The following is a 20,409-nucleotide window of genomic DNA, read 5'->3' on the forward strand; positions in this document are numbered from 1 at the left end:
TGCTGGCATTTCAAACACTGCCATCTCTGACTCACACACTCTTAATGCTCTAACCACTTGCTAATTTCTTGGATCCTCACAGTGTTTGGCGAATAATAAAGTTGTGAGTTGGATATTAAAGAGGAACTTTTTGCTTCGGAAAATGACAGAGCCAGACATGATTTCATGCTCCAAACGGGTGATGGGCGAATACATGGACGCCATTATAAACACCGAGGCGGTTCAAGCACACTTCCAACAGACGTTCACTGTACCAGTTTGTTCTCCCGTTCCAGTTTAACACTTCTGACGAGGCTTTAAATGGCATGACTCGATCAAACATTTTCTCCTAAAGGCAGTGACGTCTTCTCCTCTGATTTTATGAATGACTTGGTGATATCATGGAAAATCCAGTTCACATGTAAAGATGTCCGATATCCTTACATTTTTTCCAAATATAGCTTTCATGCCCATGTGTAGCCAGCAGACCTGCAGAAATCCAAGTCCAGCAGCGATATGGAGACGGTAACTGCTAACAGGTGAAGGATGATGTCATGTCTAGCATGTGATAGTTTTATGACGGCGTGCAGAAATGTGGTGATAAGACACTCCTGTAGCGGCTCTATGACTGACCTCAAGGCAGTTACATTACTCATAAAATCAATCATAAAATGCATGAACATGAAACGTAAAATGGGGCTTTACCTGTTATGACACCATTTAGAAAGTAAATGAGTTTATCTCGGTAGAGGTTGAAGGGATGAGTCAAAGAAAAGAAAATCTGCATTTTAAGGATAAGTTATGAAAATATATAGAACAGAGTGTACCGAGACACCATTAGCTTTCAAAAAGAGGGCGTAATTTTAAAAATGAATTCCTTGTGGTTTTAGAAAGCCGAGTTGATTACTGATGATTTTGTAGACATCTACAGTCCGAGACACACAGGCTCTCTCTTTGTGTCGTCTCCATCCACTCTGTTACCGAGGACTACATTTAAATTATTGGTAGCATTTTAGAGAGCAACATTTTCCTTCTGATCACAGTCATTATGTGGACGAATACATTAGTGGTAATCTTGCTCACACTGATCTTTGTGATGTCACAAAGGGGGAATCTCCAAACGGCCTGTTTGAGCACACATTTTCTGAGAAGTGGAGCGGGAAAAAGACGTAGAGGATGGACTTTTCTTACAATTGAGGGGTTTGTAGACAGACTAGGGACAAATATCAGTGTTACAAAAACATGGCCAAGTGTATTTCGCATAATATGTGACCTTTAATTCAAAACCTGGAGTCCCCTATGACTGAGACCGAGACAAGACCGAGTCGAAATGCATTCAATTCAGACACGAGATCAAGACCTTCCAAAAGTTCAAGTACTTCATCACCAACGTGTAAAGTATGAGTGGGAGGCTCAAATTAAGCGGATAATTCAGTATTGTTTATTGTCAATGGTACATATGAGCCACAGGTGGTGCAGGTCAGGCTTTTCCATTTCCATGCTTCATTTTTAAAGGTCCCCAAAAAAGAGATGTGAGTCCTAAGTCACTATTAATTATATACAACAAAAGGAAATATAACATACATAAATGTAAAGACGGCTATCAGCCTGTTTGAACACAGCCCAAATAGCTGTTTTTTTTTTTTTTTAGCAAGCCAGTTCCGCTTCTGACAGGGCACAGAGCCAATCATACTTTAGTTTTTTTGGGCAGTAACAGGCGTGTCCAATCAGATTTCAACAGGTGCCCATGCCATCCCAGTCTGCCCCTCTGGATAAGCCCCTGTGTGTAGTGCTTTGGAACATAGTTTAATGTTTGTTTGAGCTCATACTGCATCCAAGGTTTAATCATTCAGTACATGACCTTCATTTAAAAAAAAAGTTGTTTACCGTCTTCCCCTGTGCAGTATTGACCTGCCCAAATGAATATAAATAAACCGCCTTTATCCAGGCTGGTATCATATTATGGTGGTGTGCAGGAATCCAACCACAGGGAGGCTAAAAGTGAATATTACACTCACATATGTACTTGTTATGGTAACAGCACACAAGACTTAAGACCCAGACTGCCTCACTCCATCCCTCTAACACCTCTCTGTCTCTCTGGTTCTGTCTCTCTCTCTCTCTCTATGCTTCCTCATCCCATGTTCACTGTACCACCACGTCCTTCTTTTTCTTCTTTTAATGCAGCTTAGAGTGGGTCTGTTTGAGTCATTTCTCTATAAAGAAGTCTTACTGAAGTACTCACTGACGGAGAGCCAAGATTCCACAGTTAAGGAGGAACTGTAAAAAATAGGCATATAAAAAAAAAACAGATCTTGGAACATGCAAGGAGCCACTTTTTCATTTATAGCTGCATATCCATCCTCTTCTCCTCTTCCTCTTTGCAGGCTGCACCAAGAAGTCTTTCTTATTCATTCTCCTTTTATTCATCACTCGTTCACCTTCTTAATCATCAAAAAAAAAAAAAAAAAAACTCTTTATTTCATGAGGAAGCTTTTCATTCACCATGAGACGCTTCAAAATAACGCATGAAATGACTTGGAGGAGATCAGGCGACATCTGTGCAAAAAATAAAAACACAGACAGTACAAGTCGAGGAATCTCAGTCAGGAATGAATTAGTTCTACCTTCATCTCATTCCTCACATAGCGTGCCTCCAAGCATGTAAACCCGACTTTCACAAGAGCACAGCTGTAAATACAGCACTAAAACAAATAGCATGTTACTATGACAAGTCAGTATTTACTATCGATGCCTGCCTCTCCCTCTGAAACGAGCTCCAAAACACATGTGTAACTGATGCTGGCTGAGAGGCGGCGGCAGTCTGCTCCAAATCCTCTTTACAGGATCTTAATGTGAAACAAATGTTGTGTCACACAGATCCAGGTCTCTCAGAGTGAGGAGGATCCTCTCTGATCAGTTTCTGTGTTCCTGGAACAATCACTGAGGACGTGCAGGTTTTTTTGTAACGATCTAAAAAGAATGTGTTAACTATTTTCTTGATTGAAAATGAATCAAATGAGGTTCTGGCTGCAGCAACACTTCAACCTAGCCTAGCACTAATAATGAAACCAAGACTCAACAACTATGAAAGTGTTTGCTCTAATAACGAAACATATGATGATTTTCTACAGAGTAACGGTTCTGTCTGACCTTTTCTCAAATTTCTCAAGTAACCTTGATTATTATTTTTTTATTCACAGTGTTGCCATGGCTCCCCCTTAAAGGCTTTATATGCGATTTTTCACACTCTGTGAGTCATGACTGTCTACGATGGGTGTAACACCCGAGTCCCACTGTCTGTGATGTTTTCAGAGTTTTCAGAGTCCTATCTTCACTTTGTTTACATCGCCCGGACGGCCGGCTGACTCCTCCCCTCGCGTATAAAAGTTGTTTAATTGAGGGACGAGAGAAAAGAAGGATAACATACTGTACTCACTGCTTAACTGCGTTCCTAGATCACGCTCATTTCAAGTAAATTTACATGCAGTGTGAAGATACGAGCATAATAAAGATCGCTAGCATTAGCATGCTAACACAACAGTGCACCGCGAGTTGTTTTGGTTTCATGCTGGTGCTCAAGGGCTAACGTCAGAAAAACTGTAAGTCACTGGTACACCCCTTTCATAAATGCCAGAAAAAGCATGTTTACAGCCTGGTTCAAAAAAATGAAATTGGTCTGATTAGCGCATGTCTCGATTTGCACACACTGTACGGTGGCGTTCTTCACAATAAGGCACTTAGTTGACCTAATTGATAAGCGAGCTGTGTCAGGAGGCTTAAAACCCGCCTCAGCTCTCAGCCTGTCGTTAGGTTGACTGAAAGTTAGGGTGGGACATCATTTTCAGTATAGAGACCCCCGTCACTGGGACTCCAAAGCCCTCTGCAGTAACAGATGGGTGACGTCACTCAGGCTTCATCCATTATTTCCACTCTGTGATTGCAACCAGCAGGTCACGAGCTTCACCTCAAAGAATTTGGCGATCAGTTATTCAGTGTTAATCATTCACAAGGTTTTTTAACTGGAAGCAGAATCACTCTGAAGTCCTCGTCTTCCAAAGAACAAAAACAGAGCAATTGACCAAAGCTGTTTTCTCATATGGACTCCTGAAATTTTAAGGACTGGGTGCCCCAGACATTCTCCAAAGTTGTTGTTCACCCATCTGGCAGGAGGGGAGGGGATTTGTTTACATGACAACCAGGACGGCAGGACTTAACCCTGCATGTCAACATACTGCACAGACTTCACAAAGTTATTGTCTGTTGTTTTTTTTACCAGGAACCAAGTTGTCTGCATAGTTCTCAATCCTCTTGAAAAACAACGACTGGGTAATAACAAACAGTAAAAAAACACTGAAGAAAGCATTTTTTTACAATTGGCCTGCCCTAATACACAGCTGAACTGCTACATTTTTTTCATCTCACCATCTGACTAGAATGATTCTGGTTAATGATACAAGTAGAACAAAATGGAAATGAAAAATAAATGTTTAAGTGTCTGTTTGTAAATGTTTAAAGTCTTTATATGTGATTGTGTGATTTTTCACACTTAAATGTAGAAATCAAGTATATCCTCTGAAAATAACTCTGTGAGTCATGACTGTCTACAATGGGTGTAACACCCGAGTCCCACTGTCTGTGATGTTTTCAGAGTTTTCAGAGTCCTATCTTCAGTTTGTTTACATCGCCGGGACGGTCGGCTGACTCCTCCCCTCGTGTATAAAAGTTGTTTAATTGAGGGACTAGAGAAAAGAAGAATAACATACTGTACTCACTGCTTAACTGTGTTTCTAGATCACGCTCATTTCAGGTAAATTTACATGCAGTGTGAAGATACGAGCATAATAATGATCGCTAGCATTAGCATGCTAACACAACAATGCACCGCGAGTCATTTTGGTTTCATGCTGGTGCTCAAGGGCGACATCTGCTGGATCGAAACATCACATATAAAGCCTTTAATGTCTGTTACCTGATTTTAGATAAACCTTGCATCTCATTTAGCATTATAAAGGACTTTGTTGTGGCACTACAAATGAAAAAAAGGAACAAATAGTTGAAGCTTTGTATTCCAACAGCCAAATACAATTCCACTGACATAATGTCGTCCAGTACATCCCTGATCTCACTGACAGCACAGCACAGCACACATCTGCCCATCAGACTCACTTCTGACGTGCTTCCACTGAGAGCCGTCCATCAAATCCCAAAAAGCCCCGTTAGCATCTGCAGCAGTGGGATCACAATGTTCACTCCCTCGTGGTGACATTTACAACACATGTTTGGATGCAAAAACACACACATGCTCACACTCACACTCATGACAATCAACAAGTGTGACACTGAAGCAATAAACCCAACCCCCCCCCCCCCCCCCCCCCAGCACTATTCAAGGCACGTCGCAGGAATGTAACGCTGGGGAGAAACAATGTGAGGCATTTGTGGAGGAATATGTCGTGGCAGTGGTCCAATAAACAATAACAAGAACTTCCTGCTGCATGCGTCCTCAATGGGAGGAAGGAACCACAACCCTTACCCTCAGTCCTCTGTATGTGTGTGTGTGTGTGTGTTTTCAACCAGAAATATAAACTGATAGGATTATTATTTACAAAAAACTGTCATACACATCCTCAACAGATCAAATGCATGAAAGGCTAAATTAACAGTTCCCATGATTCTCTGGTCGTTTTTCTTCATACTGTTATCTACAGACAGTTGCTGCAGCCACATGTCCGACGTGTCCTCGGGCAAGACACTTAACCGCAAGTTACTCCTACTGCTTCCTCTGTGACGTATGAATGTGCACGAATGGGATACGCTAATCCTGATGGACACTTTACAAAGCAGCGTGCTAACCGGGGGGGGATGGACAGGTGTGACCTGCGTTTTAAAAAAAAGCGCTCAGAAGATTAGAAAAAGTGCCAGACAAGCTCAAGTCCATTTAGCATTTACAGAGTCCATCACACAGGGAACCAAAAAAAAAAGATCAGAGTGCAGGGACAAGCAAAGACTGACAACAGTGGAGATGACTCGTGTGCTGCAGGTAAGACAGAACTCAGAAATAAAACTTACTGTAGTGGTGATCTGTTTGCAGTGACTGGAAAACACTGCCTATAACTGCTAGTCATGGTCATGACATTTTTAATTGTCGCTAACTTGCTGCCCACATAATTGTAGTTTTGAGGTTGAAGCATGCCCCTGAGGTTGTCCTCAATTTGCAACACAAACAAACCCAAAATTGAAGAACATGAAGCGTGTTGTAAAGAGGGAGCATTTGGTGTCTGTAACTAAAAACAGCAGATTTTCAGGCCGGCGATGAAGGATTTCAGCGTGGTAAAGGGAGCATGATGCAGCAGTGTGAGGAGCTTTTTTTTTTTTTGCCAGAGAGCATGTCTGTATTATTTTCATAATGTCTATTTCTATCTCTTTCTTTCTGCATCTCCCTCTATCCCATTTTCCAAGCCCAACACAGTCTCAGCCGGCTGTTCAACACGAGGTTCCTGACTGTTAAAGGAAGTTTTTCTTTGCCGCTGTTACTTTGCTAAAAGTTGCCATTAGTGATATGGAGGGAGAGAGCGATACGGTCAATGAGCGAACTACAATGACTTTCAATGAGAGAGAGCAGCCGCCTGTGCTGCCTCTTATCGAGATTGTCTTACTGCCAGTTTTCACACACTATGCGCCACGGTTCATCAGCGGGGCGCACACTACAGGGCCTTTCACTGCTTGTCAAGTCAATGCTCCCGTTGCCACAGCGAGCGCCGCAGCCCGTCTCTGGCGAGTGCCAGCGGTGCCGCTACGCTCTGCTCTGTTTCAAAATACGCTGCGGGTCTTTTTTTGTGACAGAGCTATAGCTGCAAGCGAGACAATTGGACAGTGCCTGTGTGTCGGAATTGTAACCCTAACCCATGATCACGACTCTGCAGTATCTTTGAATTTCCCTCGGGATCAATAAAGTATCTATCTATCTATCTATCTGTAAACCAATTTGCACATTGTGATTGAGGTTTTCTCTGAACTTATTGTTTGTATACTGTCTCTTTATCATGTAAATGTTTACTATGACGTGTGCTGCTGCCCTCTCGGCCAGGTCACCCTTGTGAAAGAGATCCTGATCTCAATGGGTTAATTACCTGGTTAAATAAATAAAAAAAAAAAGGTTAGATAAAAAAAAAAAAAAAGCATGCGTGAGGCTGGACAGGATAGATCAAGCCGGACAGGAAATCAGACAAGGAAACACCCAGAGTGTCCAGGTCAATTTCAAAAATAAATCACAATCACACGAACTCACATTCGTCAAAACAGGCACCAAAACGAACAACCGAGCACATAAACATAAACACACACCGGACACTTTACATACATTCACTGTCCGTGCAGAGGATGAAGAAGTTCTTCAGAGCTGGATTAAGACAATAATATAATAATTATAAGCAATCTGTCCTCTCTGAGTGATCTGTTTAGATGTCCATCACCAGGCGATTAATGAAATGATCTCATTTAAACATTTCTCTATTAGTGAGCATAATCAGGTAAGAGCTGCTGCATCAGCAAAAAAAAAACATGCTTAATGAATATCTATAGAAATGCACGTCATTATGCGCCTACTCTAGCTAACTAGCTTGTAGAATAACGTTACATTACACAGCGTTGACTATGTGGCGGTTGAGTTTTTCCTTTATTTCTCCATTATGTCACCAGGTCGTTGTTGTTGTAAAAGACGTCTAATATGTGAAATCTAAATATTGTTAAGGTTGTCTGGTTAAGGTTCCTTCATTAGCAGCTGTCTGAGGTTTTGTTTTTTAATCCACCTCAGAAAGCTGTTTTCCTGCAGTCAGCAGGCAGCAGCAGACGAGGAGATGCCACCGCAGTAATGGCGGCCTGCACCGCACGCCACAGACCAGCCGTAGGAATTTGTCTATAAGTGGTAAGATGCAAATAAGTCTGGTGAAGAGAGGATTTAAAGTGCGCGTTTCGGAAAAAGGGAGCAGCTGTTCATTTTCAGTGAATTCAGGACGCAGGGCCTCAAAACCAGGAGGATGTTTTCCAACCTGAGGTCTTGAGAAAGGATTGTCTGGTTAAACATTTTTGGCCTCCCACACACGTTTTTAGTTTATACGTACAGCAGATTAAAAAAAAAGATACAAACATCTCCCCTGTGTTGATCATACTGTAAATGACTTTCCCCCCGATTGAAGCAGGCTGAGTCTACCTCTCTGGCGCTCACAACAGAGGTGTTCTGTGTCGATGGGGCCTGCTCACCATGTGCAGGAGATGTTTCTGATTTGAGTTAAACACAGACAGGAAACCATATGTCTGAGCTCTCCGGCGTGTCAGGCCTACACAACCACACACGTATGCACACACACACACACACACACACACACACACACACACACACACACACACACACACACACACGCACATTCAGAGGCTGAGACAGACACCAACTTTTTGTTCTTAGCAGCATGAGAAGCAGCAGCCAAACACACGGAGCGCTCCCAGCTGAGAGTCCGTGACCGCGCTGAGGATTCCCCCAGCGTTGTTTACATGTCACACAAACACCCCATTTCCACTTCCCGTTTGTGACGATGACGCACTGCGCACAGGACAGCAGCGTCAGCAGCGAGACCTTAAAAGCACCCACAGTGCCGTGAGCGTTTCATTTACCAAAATACAAACACAGTTTCCTTGTCTGCGGTCGGAAGAGAAAGTTAGAAAGAAATGAAGAAAGCGGAGGAGGTAGAAAAGCGGAGGAGGAGATGACAACTCAGGGGTAACAATGATTTAGTGATAAACAAAAGAGAGTAAAAACAATGGACAACTTAACGAAAAACAAAAAAACATAACAAAGCACAATGTTAGACGGATGAAAAATGAAGATGGCAACAAAGTGTTCTTGTCATACACTCACTGGGGGAGAATAACAGCCTGTCGTTACACTCATCCTCGGAACAGGAGCAGATGTGAGCCATCCCACTCGTCGTGTTCTTCTCCTTCATCACACAGGTGGAGCTGTTGTAGTCGTCCAGCATAATGCCGTGCAGCGACCTGGCCGGGTCGTGACACATCGTTTCGATGGAGAAGTCTGTCTCGTTCTTTCTCCTAAGAGACAAACAGAAGAGCAGAGAGCGGAGGGGCGTTTCACAATGAGACTGTTTCTTGATTGTTTATCATATCAATGTGTATCAGTGTTTCGGCTCTCGGGCACCTTACCAGACAGCGACACAGACCTCGCTGGCTTCCACGCAGATGGATGTGATGGAGCAGTTGGTGAAGCAGGTCCCCGTGCCACTACAGGAGGAGGACGGCTCCACGTCGCAGAACTTACACAGCTTACTCATGGGGAAAAGCTGGAGCATACCTGCAGAACACACACACACACACACACACACACACACACAGAAGTATCCATCAGGTCAGGCCTCATGTGTCAGACAGCTACTACAGTACTATCATGGTGAAAGTGTCCGGTTCATCCTGGTTGAAGGTTGATTTGGATTGATAAATGATGTGACAAATATTTATGTAAACATTTCTAAATTTGATCCATCAGTTTGTTTTCTTGTGACTTGCTTCAGTAAGATGGCCCACCAGAAAGAGAGGGATGGTCTTTTGGTTTAAAGAGAAATATCAAACTGTCAAACACTCATAAAGTTGGCTGACAACGTCGGTGGTTTGTGGTGTTTATGATGATTAAATCCCTCCACAAACTCAGTCTCCTGCAACGTAAACTCTTCTGTAGTTTCAGAATGTTCCAAGAGGGTTTTTAACCTAAAAAAAAAAAAAAAAAACAGGAAGTCTTCTGTCTAGTATGAAAAGGTCTGATTAAAATCATCATAACATCAGCCGCACGACCAAATCCACATGCATTTCTTTTTTTAAAGTTTTATTTTTGGCCTTTTTTTATGCCTTTATTTTTAGAGATGAGACAGTGGATATAGTCAGAAAACAGAGAGAGAGAGAGAGAGAGAGAGAGATAACATGCCCAGCACCCACACAAGCATTTTTTGTTGTAGTACTGTAGAACATCTTGCGTGTGCCTGCGCAGACCCAACCAATTATTTTATCATAATAACCTTTTTCCAACAGACGCAAACACTAAATCTTTTTTTCAACAGTTTAAATATGAGGGTTTCTTATACATTACTGCACAATTTAAGGGAGCGAGTTAGTTTCAGTTTTGACTCAAGCTTGCACGAGAGGCCTGCATAGAGGTGGTGGTTATTAAAAAACGTTTCATAACCAGCTAAGAACTCCTCACATAAGCTTTAAATAGGAAAAGTACAGTACATGATCGGCTAACCTACATCTTACCCTTGCAGCCATAATTTTTTCTAAGTCTACCCCTATGACTTTTGTTCCTAAGCTACAAGCTTACAACAGTTTCACAACTCTACCTTTGTTTTCAGGGACGTCCCCAGATTTCTTTTTTGACTGGGGTGACCCAAGTGGGGCACTGACTTATGCAGGGGTGGCATAAAGTTTGTGTGCACATACTTGAAAGAATGTATTTTCCCTTTCTAGCACCACTAATCAAATCTACTTTTTAAGCACCGCAAGAGAATGGCAACATAAAAATCGTCTCATTTAAGGAGTCAAAAAGAAGAGTGTCCACAGTAACAATTTGAAGAACAAGCGAAACTCCTGCACGCCAGGGTATGCAAAAATACATTTATTGACAAAGTTTCGGTACTGAAACCTTTCTAGTTAGTGCAATGCAAGTTTGAAAAGTTTGTGCAGGACTTCAGGACTGCAAGCAATCATCCACTGCCCGGCTAATTAAGGAAACACTGCTGTCAGTTGTTTGAGCAGAGGGTAAATACACCGTGCAGTCATTAAGGTTGGAGGAATAGTTGTGTAAACTACTGTCCAACACACAGTAAGTCTGATACATAGGAAAGCATCAGTCAGCTGAATTGAACCTGGTGAGAACTGTCAACACAGACAACCGCCATTCAGAGAGACACCTCCTCCCCGCTGCCCTACATGTACCAAGATCAACCACCTCAAACATGCTGTACGGAGCTAAAGGAAACCAACAAATCATACAAAAGTAGGCCAGGACCACACTTAACGATCAACACAGACAGCCTCAGCAGAATATACAGGACAAACCACTTTAGATATATAATCACAAACCTCATGGAATCTTTTTAAAATACCATCAAAAAACATTATGCAAAAGAGATTTCCTGAATGAAGCAATGAATCAAGTGCCGTCCTCATAATTCCTGACAGCATGAAAGACAGGATGTGGATTGTTTCTGATCTGTCGTGAATGCTGTGGGTTTTCTGAAAGTGATATATGTGTAAAATGTGAAGTCAAATCCATCGAACAAACGACTCTTTCCCGCCCAACACGACCAACACAGCTTATTATAAACACAAGGCACAAGACCTTGTTTCCAACTAATTGTGTTTACTGTAGTGTGTTAAACTGGTTATATCTGAAATCAGCATTCATGATCCTGAGCCCTATATTTAAGGTTAAATTGTTCCATATCATCACCTGGCTGGTTTAAAGGTATGCATGCGATACAGTCGCGTTCTGCCTGGGCCGGTGCTGTAATCAGTACAATCTTATCCCTGTCATTCAGATTAGCATGACTCGAGCTGCTCTGATCTCCCTCTGCTCTATGACCTGCTCAGACCTGCAAAAACTGCTGGTTCAACAACAAGACTATAGGAAAGAAACCCATAATAGCCAGCTTAACATGTGTCGTGGCTCAATTTCCCTTTAAAATATATTTTTTGGATTCTAGTAAGAAAGAAAGGCCTCCCCGTGTGACCTTTGTGTTGAGCTCAGGCTGGGTGGGATGCTGCTCTGTGTATTGTATGCAGGGGTTGTGGTGCAGCATGGTGGTTTTAGAGTGGGAGGAACACCTCTTTCTGCAGGGAGGTCTACATTCAAGCCTCCATGTTGCAAAGCATCTGTGCTGGTTCAGCTTCACTGAGCCAGGCACTGAATTCAATCCAGTACTGTAACATGAAGCACATCAGTACTTACACGGTAACGATTCAGGGGCCTGTTGCACCAGCTCTACACAAATTCTGTCTCTAGTTGGAGATATATATACAACAATTTGTGCAAGATTGCACCCTCCCGAGTCTCGTTGCAAATACCATCTCATCCACAAAGACCAACACTCATAGCCACAGGCAGTGACAGTGGTGCTACCCTATTGAGACCCGTGTATTAAAATGATGCTAGTGATCCTTCTAAACGCAAATGGACGGCACGTTGCACTCAGCTGGGGGTAGCTATGAAGTATCTATAAGAGATTTCAGCTTTTCTCCAAATTCAGACGCAAAAACCAGAGCAAACTGTGCGGAGCAGGACCATTTTGTGGGCGTGTTAGTGCCGGGATATTATTAGTGCAAATAATTTTCTTGATAGGGTGCTAAAAGGGGGCAGATCTGCACAATTCATTTTTCAATGTTGATGTTATGAAATCCATTCTTGCCTGTGTTGTCAGATCTCCCAAGAGAAACAAGCAACCAGATCTATGGAAACAAGTCCAAAAGGATAAAAGGATAAAGGTGAACGGATCCTGCATCAGGACAAACTATCATGTTTTGCTTTATTGGAGAGAACTTCGAGAGAAACAGGTTCATAGAGGGAGCAAGGTAAGCTTAAATAAGCAACAAGCTAGTAAAAAAAACGCAGCCCAAGCATGACAACATTTGTAAGCGACTTCACAGAAAAAGAAGCCCAAAGTTGCTTATAATAAGCAGACTTGGCAACATCAAGCCCTGTGTGTTTTACTGCTGTTCAGTTTCACTCAGAGATCTTTAGGGGCGCCAAAGCGGACCAAACTGAATTCCTCAAAATCAATAAACCTGTAAAAGTTGAGCTGATGCCAAATCGCTTAATTCTATGAATCTAAGTGTGAGCAAAAGGTTCAGATCGAATGTGGGCCAGAGGTGCAGGAACAGTGCTGGATGTAGATTTAAGAAACAGACTAAAGAGAGAGAGCGCCTGATAAGACAGACTTCCCTTTGATGAAAGGGATAACAACAACAACAACAACAACAACTACACATGTTTGAAATCTTAAACACAGACAAAACAACTGCATGCAGTGCAGCCTCTGATATCGTTCAATCTATTGACCTGGCAGCACGTCTGCACAGCTGAACCGAAAAATACCAACCAGAGGAGGACTCGCATGAATTCCCATTACTCTCCACTGACTCTCCTTTCACAGTGTGTGTTATATCGGTGGGCGTGTGTGTGTTTGTGTGATCCCTGATCACACAGTCTGCAAAGGTCGGGTTATTCATTTAATAGGGCAAACACAGTTGATATACTTTCAAGACGCATTCCGTCACACAGAGTCTGGAGTTTGGGGCTGGACCGAGAGCGTGAAATAGCGGAGCGCTAACACCCACTCACAACCTCCGAGACAAATAAAACCTGCTGATTTAGTGCAGCGGAGTGCCGCAGAGACTGCATGAGTCAGGGGGGTTAAGTTACAGTCTGTAACCAGCGAGTGTCGTAAGTCTTTTATGGTGTTGATTAAACTTTATTGAACCATTCAGCAACACTGATTACAAATCAAGATCTCATTAACAGATGGTTTTGGTTTTTGCTGGTGCAACAATAACTCATTAAACCCAGACAAACTGTAAATAAAAAACCGATATCAGCTGCTAAAGGAAATACGCTCTGATGAACAGGCTGCTTTTGTTTCTGTTGTTTGATATATAGCCTCTGCTGTCATCTTAGTCGTCTTCATTTCGACCTTTACGCTGCACCTTACAGATAAAGATGGATTTATTACGTAACCAAGGCACTTAGACACTACACTTAGAGTCCTCATTACACACTTTTCTGGATATATGGTCAGATAATAACACTGTTGAAACACACGTCGATAGTAAGAGGCTGCAGCTGTACAACCTCTACTTTGAAGTTCCAGCAGATTGTGTTGCTGCACGTACTAGAAGCATAAACCGTGCAGGAAGGTTTAAGGTGATATGTGGGTCACGGTTACAGCTGCTTAAGCACTTTTCTCTTCTTACTTCACTCTTTTTTTTTTTTCCCCTGCTGCCGCTTCATGTGTAGGAATTATAAAACACAAGTGACCTGAGCGTGTCGCGGGAAGGCCCGAGGAGGAAAGCGTGGACTGTCATTAACCCGCTCTTAACGGCTCCTGGAGGGGCTGGGATTGAAATGTGAGACATCCTCGTGCTCCTGTTACTGCAAGGAGGGAAATTATGCTACTGTGACCGGCTCCCATGTGGCATTCATACTAAAGAATAAACTTTATAGACACCGATGATCACTGAAATCATCCTGAAATGACGCAAAAATATGTCTTCACACATCTATGAAGCGACCACTTTTACTCTTGGTTCATAGATCCTCATCTAACAGAAGTTATAATAATCATATAGTGAAACCAAATAACAATTTTAATTGTAAAAATGATTATAAATATGAATAAAATTCCATCACAGCACCTCAACCAAATATGAATGTTATGTCCTCTTTCTATTTCCTCCCCTTTAGTCTCTTCCTCCCTCCTCCCTCCACTGAGGATGTGAGCTCGGGAGGACAGACAGGAAACTTAACTGCAGTTAATCACTCATATAGAGGACAGACTTCCCCATACCGCTCCAATATGAACGGAAAAAGCGAAAAAATCTGCACACCAGGGAAGGCAGCGTCACTCAAAGGTCCCGGAAAAACACATTTTCTCAATCAGCTTCTCACAGTGAGTGATCGGGGTTCAGCAAAATGTTCTGCCAAAGATCAAATAGTTTGGGGATTTTTTTTTTTTTTTGTTGTTGTTGCATGAAACACTCAGAGTCTGATTCACAAGAGGAGTGTGCAGCTTTAACGCATGTTTAACCTGAGGACAAAAAAAGGAGCCAATAAGGCGTTGTCTAGTTGAATAAGCACACGCAAAGGGTTAAATGCACAGCAAACGTATCCGAATGCAAAACATTGCTTATTTTTAATACAAATACAGCGCTCATATCTGTTTAATGAGAATGTTTAATGCCTGCTGGGAGTTGGTGGTAACTGCACCACAGTATTTGTAAGAGGTCTCACAAAAAGCTTTCGAGTAATCATGACATTAATTCCTTCTTTGCATTTTCTAAAATGAATCTGTAATTAAAGTCTGTAACTATTACTCGGACATTACTTTTAATTCATATATTAAGGTGTTCAATCAGTTCGGGGCACATATATGCACACACTTTGTCCGTGTGTTGAGACGGTCTGGGATTTCACACAGGACGGTGATGAGAGCATTTTTCTTTACTGGATGGAGCTGTTCTCACTGGGATGAAACTACATCACATCTATAGAGACTTCACTTTACAATAAACAGGTAAGAAGTGTCCCCTCCCCCGAGCAGATCATCTATGTGGATATAATTGTTCCTCGGCAGACCTCACTGCAGCAGAGAGAGGGAAAATGATGCTGGCTCGACTCCACCTTCAGATGCAAAACAAGAGCCGACATGCAAAGAAGTGAAAAAGCTTCAGTGTGTCATGTTTGCTCTTGGATTGTCACAATTCTTCTCTCTTGGATCTCAGCGGATTTCCTGTCCGCTCACTCCCGCTCCTCTTTACCTGCTGGTCACCTCAGTGGGCTCGGTACACACTGCCGATCACTTGCAGTCAAGTCAGTACTCAAACCTCGCTCATCTTCCAGTTTGACCTCAAGTTCTGACTCTGCGTCCGTGGGTTCTGCCTGCTCGTCTCTTTGGGCTGAGTGGTGTTTTAGCATCGACCCATCAGGGTGAGTTTCCGTTTAGACTTGCCTGAAGATCTCCTTGATTCTGTGAGTTTTTCTGTATGGGCACAGATCATTACATGGATATCATTGGTGCAAATGTCTTGTGAACAGCTCCTTGAGAGGGAGCAAGTTCATGGAGCTAGCAGCCAAAATCAACGATTAGTGAATTTCTCTTATTATATCCAGCACCAGCTCTCAGTATATTTTATATTCAGGTCAGGACTTGAATTGATCACACACCTGAGCTGGGGGGGGGGGGGGGGGGGGGGGGGGGGGGGGGAACTGTGCAGGTTCATCCAAATCGAAACTTCCTCAATTTCAAAGGCAATGAAGCAAATAAAAAGAGAACAGAAATATCTCAGAGGAAAAAAAAGAACCCGATGGCTCTGGTCCTGTCACTGAAACGAGGAAAGACAACTGGCATAAGGCCGTGTAGAGCTACATAACTGCCCCAGCGGGCGGCTCAGCTCCCTCCCCCCTGCTCCTGAAAGTTATCCTCCCACCTATACAGCTCCCTCCTAATCCCCCCCCCCCCTCTCTCTCCAACTTGGCTGTAATCCTCTCATTCCTCCCATCTTTATCTCCCTCTCTCTCTCTCTCTCTCTCTCTCTCTGTTACCTCCGCCTCCTTCTTCCTTCTGACCCCGGAGAGTCGGCGAAGCAAGTCGAGAGTGGGGAGAGTGCGAGGGGAAGTCGACTAATATGGTCAAAATCAAAGCGAGACACTTCAGGGGTTAAAGTGGATGACCTCCTCTCTCCGCTCCTCTTCTGCACACTGAGGCCCCGGGAAAGTCAGTGTAAACACAGGAGGTATCAGGACTGCAGGACTGCGCAGGCCCACACACACTAACTACACTGAGGGGAGCTCTTCAGGGGCGCAAAATGTGTCTTAAGAAATACACATTATTCCCCAAAAAAAACAACACAATCCCTCTGTGTCCAAGACAAATATTTATCTATTTCCCCTTTAAAGCGGTCTCCTGTTCCCCCTTTCAGCCCTGATTTATTCTCTCTTTTCTTTTTTTTTTTGGCACCTTCAGAGTATCTGGTGTCAGGCACAATCTCGGCTCAGCACAGGGACCGGGAAATGTGAAGATTCTCTGGAAAGGAAGGAAGAAGGAACCTTCCTGTGACAGCCCGCCGAGCGGATGGTTATCCACATCAATCGAAAGCAAACAAAGACGGAAGAGATAAAGACAACACGGAGTCCAGGCCTGGTGTTTGTATAACCACAATGTCACGCTGCTCTGGTACTGGGAGAGTATAGTGAGCAGCTTTCCCCGAGGCCGAGGTGATGTGGAGATGTCAGAATAAGAGGCAGCGTGTGTGTGCGTGTGCATGTGTATCAGTGGATCGCAATGTGTGAGGAAGTGTGTGTGTGTGTGTGTGTGTGTTAGTTTGCATGTCTATTTGTGACACACACACAATGCAGAAGGACCACACAGTCAATGTGGTGTGTGGGATTTCCAGGTTCAGAATAGGTATCGTCGTGGGAGGAGCAGGAGAACAAACAGCATAGAGACGGGGACAAGAAGAAAAATCAGAAGCGCGGAGAAAGAAAGGCAAATAAGGGCAGAGTGTGACGCGCCTGTTCAAAGACGCCAAGGCAGAATTAACGCTGTTCACACAGCCCACCTGTCAACAAGTAGGCGAAGTTCCTGTGGTTAACCGGTACTGTATGGGAGGTGTTATACGGTATGACAGGTGGAAAGTTGCCAAGGCTGTTAAATTGCAACCGTTAACACATTAAAATTACAGTGCGGAGGAGGGAAAGTACCACCAAACATATTAAGAGTGAGAACGAAACACATTACCTCCAAAAACACTTCCCACTTCTGTGATACAAACTCACAGGCGCAGCCAAATATCCTCAAAACTACATTTTTTTTTTTTTAAAGAGATTTAAATATGTCAGACTACATTTTTCCTTAACTGTATGACATGATGCACAAAGCGCCTACAACATGCTTCCTTTTGGTTTGATACTTCACTCACTCTACAAGCAGATATAAAGTGTGCAGAAAAAGCGAGTGACAGAAATGGAGCCTTTTCCAACCTTAAAGGGGTTTTACTGCAATTTCACAAGTGACCCGTTTATAGAGAACGACTGCAACTGTTGCAGATCTCAAGATAGTTACCCTTTAGTCGCACATGTCCAGTTTAAATAAGATGAGTTTTGAAAGATTAGAAGGAAGAAACCCCAAAGTTATTAAGATTATGTCTTTATTTACTGAGCCACAGAAAACACGGTACAACTGTTTGCACAGGCTGGCTGACATGCGCTGCTGAAGACAGGTGAAGTGAGAGTCAAATTAAAGCTACCTTAATGCAGGTAAATCAACCGTGTTTCATCTAGAACCTCAAGTCCTAAAAAGTTAGGACACGCTTTAAATCTAAATAAAAACATGATGTGATGATTTGCAAAACACTGAAACCCCATATTTGATTGAAAACATCACATAGAGGGCTTCCACACTTGCAGAAAACTCCTGAAAAGACATTTCCTGGAGGAGCCGTGTGTGTGTGTGTGTGTGTGTGAACTCAAACTTCACCCGGAGTTTCTCCTGACAGAACTTTAGTTTTTATTCCACAGCGAGTCCGATTGAGCTGATGTGAGAAAGCAGCGGGATATTCTCTGGAGAATTCACCTCAAGGAGGGGGAGTGACTGCTGCATGGTGCATATGACTGTAAGCATGCGACCACTACGATCTCAGTGCACGTAATGAAACAGCTGCATTCTGTTTTCTGTTCATCAGTATGTTGTTCTCTCTTTTGTTGATTGTGTGACTCAGTTTAACTACACGTAGCATTGAAATAAAAGCAAATATTGTCATTATAGCGCCATTGACATTCTGTTTTTTATTCAGGCCAATATGTGACACAGTGACCCAACCTTTTTAGGAATTGGGGTTTTTAATATGAAATGTATAGAACAACTAAAGGCACTGTAAGAAACTTTACACTGGAGGTTATTGGTATTTAGATGATCAGATTTAGAAAATGACTTTGCAGTTATTCAAAATAAAAGTTCTATCAGCTCTTATAGCTCGTTTTGCAATAAGGTTGACCTTTTTCTTAGGTCCTCTGTCTGTTCGAACAAGTGTGCTGCTTCAAACCAGGCGCCACTGTGACCTAATGTATGAGAACCAAACACTCCGAGCACAGCTGAGCAGTGTGTGTCGGCCGCTGACTGAGTCACCTGTTGCGCCTGGCTGTCCTCGGCTCTCCGGAGAGAGCCATGCGTAACGTGCTGGAGGGGAAGTTTCCCAGGGTCCTTCCAGTCACAGAGTCCAAGTTTTAGTTTAATTACACTGTGACTGACATGCAGCGAGGTGTGTAGTGACTCCACAGCAAGGAGTGCACAGAGTGTTGGTAAAGTTTACAACATGCGTAACTTACCGGCAGTCCCGGGATGCAGCAGCGCGGAGAAGAAAAAGATCGATAAAGCTCCATGTAAAGAGAAAAAACAGCGCTGTCCCGCCATGTTTCCGTGTCCTCCGCCCAAAACACTCTCATTCACGTTAAAGGTGGAGTGAATGACAGTTCAGATGAGGAGTGAGTTCAGTTTGTTTCCTCGTCGGTGCGCTCCAACCCGCTCAGCAGCTGGAGAGTGAAGCCGCCGAACCACCAACACACCCACTCTCTCTCTCGCTCTCTCTCTCTCTCTCTCTCTCTCCCCCCCCCCCCCTCTCTCTTTCTCACACACACACACACACACACACCCACACACTGTTCTGACAGGAAACCGGAGGAGGGAGGAAGGAATCTCTCTCTCTCTCTCTCTCTGGCTCTCTCTCTTTCTCTCTGCATGTGTGTGTGTGTTTGTGTAATTACTTATCCAAACACTGGAAATGGAAACAGTAAACAACTCTGTATAGGTTGAAATAAACTCAGTGCCATGAAATGCAGCCATCGAGCTTTCTGAAATATTAGAGCTAGAGATTTTCAGAAAGTTAACAGACTCCCAGACACCTGAAGAGCATTTCTCATATGAGGCAAAACAATAATATTTTTTTTCCCACAAGAATGACAAAAAAAAACCCAAAAAAACACTGTTACTCTCATTCAAACACAAAACATGAGAACATTTCCCAGTGAACAAATACTGTAAACCTTTCTCAAAGACAGTGTATCCTGCATCACATCTTAGCATGACTGTTGTTGCCGATCCTTGATAACTTAAACTGTCACTATCCGGGCTAACAGCCATGTTGTATTAGTAGCAACATCTTGTACCTGTGCCTCCGTGGGCATGCTGCTTTTAAAAGGAGGTGTGGTCACGATCATTGCTCGTGCATTGCTATTTTAAAAGAAGCAAAAAAGACTCAAAAACCTGATCGAAGTTAAAGGCAAAGAATCGTCCTGGTTTTCAAGGGTCCATTATTCAGATATTGTTCTGCTTAGGCACAATGAGGAGAAAAGTTCATTGAGCGTAGTGTCCAACCCAAGTCTAAAAAAAGAGCTGGATTCAGGTGCACCTGACATTTGAAGGGATTGGAAGATGACACTGATTGGTTTAAAGTCCCAGTGAAACTAACAGAGAGTATTTATTTAACTGCTATGATGTGATGTAGCTCCAACTGAAACAAGATAGATCGGATAGAACCAATCACAAGACAGAACGCACTGACACAGGCTAACGCCCCTGAGTGCAGGATGAGTCATCAGACATT

General features: G+C 43.1%; 1 protein-coding gene across 3 annotated transcripts in view; it reads right to left on the reverse strand.

The window, feature by feature from the left end:
* The window catches only part of LOC132983328 (TGF-beta receptor type-2-like), a 36,188-nt gene extending 16,779 nt beyond the window's left edge, over positions 1-19,409 (reverse strand). The window contains exons 1-3 of one of the 3 annotated variants that reach the window (XM_061049600.1): positions 19,136-19,409; positions 9,196-9,343; positions 8,894-9,084 (exon numbers count right to left, since the gene is read on the reverse strand). In XM_061049600.1, the coding sequence (XP_060905583.1) occupies positions 8,894-9,084; positions 9,196-9,343; positions 19,136-19,220 (424 nt within the window). In that variant the 5' untranslated portion in view covers positions 19,221-19,409. Of the gene's footprint in view, positions 1-8,887; positions 9,085-9,195; positions 9,344-13,096; positions 13,238-19,135 lie in introns of those variants that run through there. The other 2 variants (XM_061049599.1, XM_061049601.1) reach the window with 2 other exon arrangements.
* Positions 19,410-20,409: the final 1,000 nt, after the last annotated feature.

This window comes from Labrus mixtus, chromosome 11 (assembly GCF_963584025.1).
Source record: "Labrus mixtus chromosome 11, fLabMix1.1, whole genome shotgun sequence".
Taxonomy (NCBI): Eukaryota; Metazoa; Chordata; class Actinopteri; order Labriformes; family Labridae; genus Labrus; species Labrus mixtus.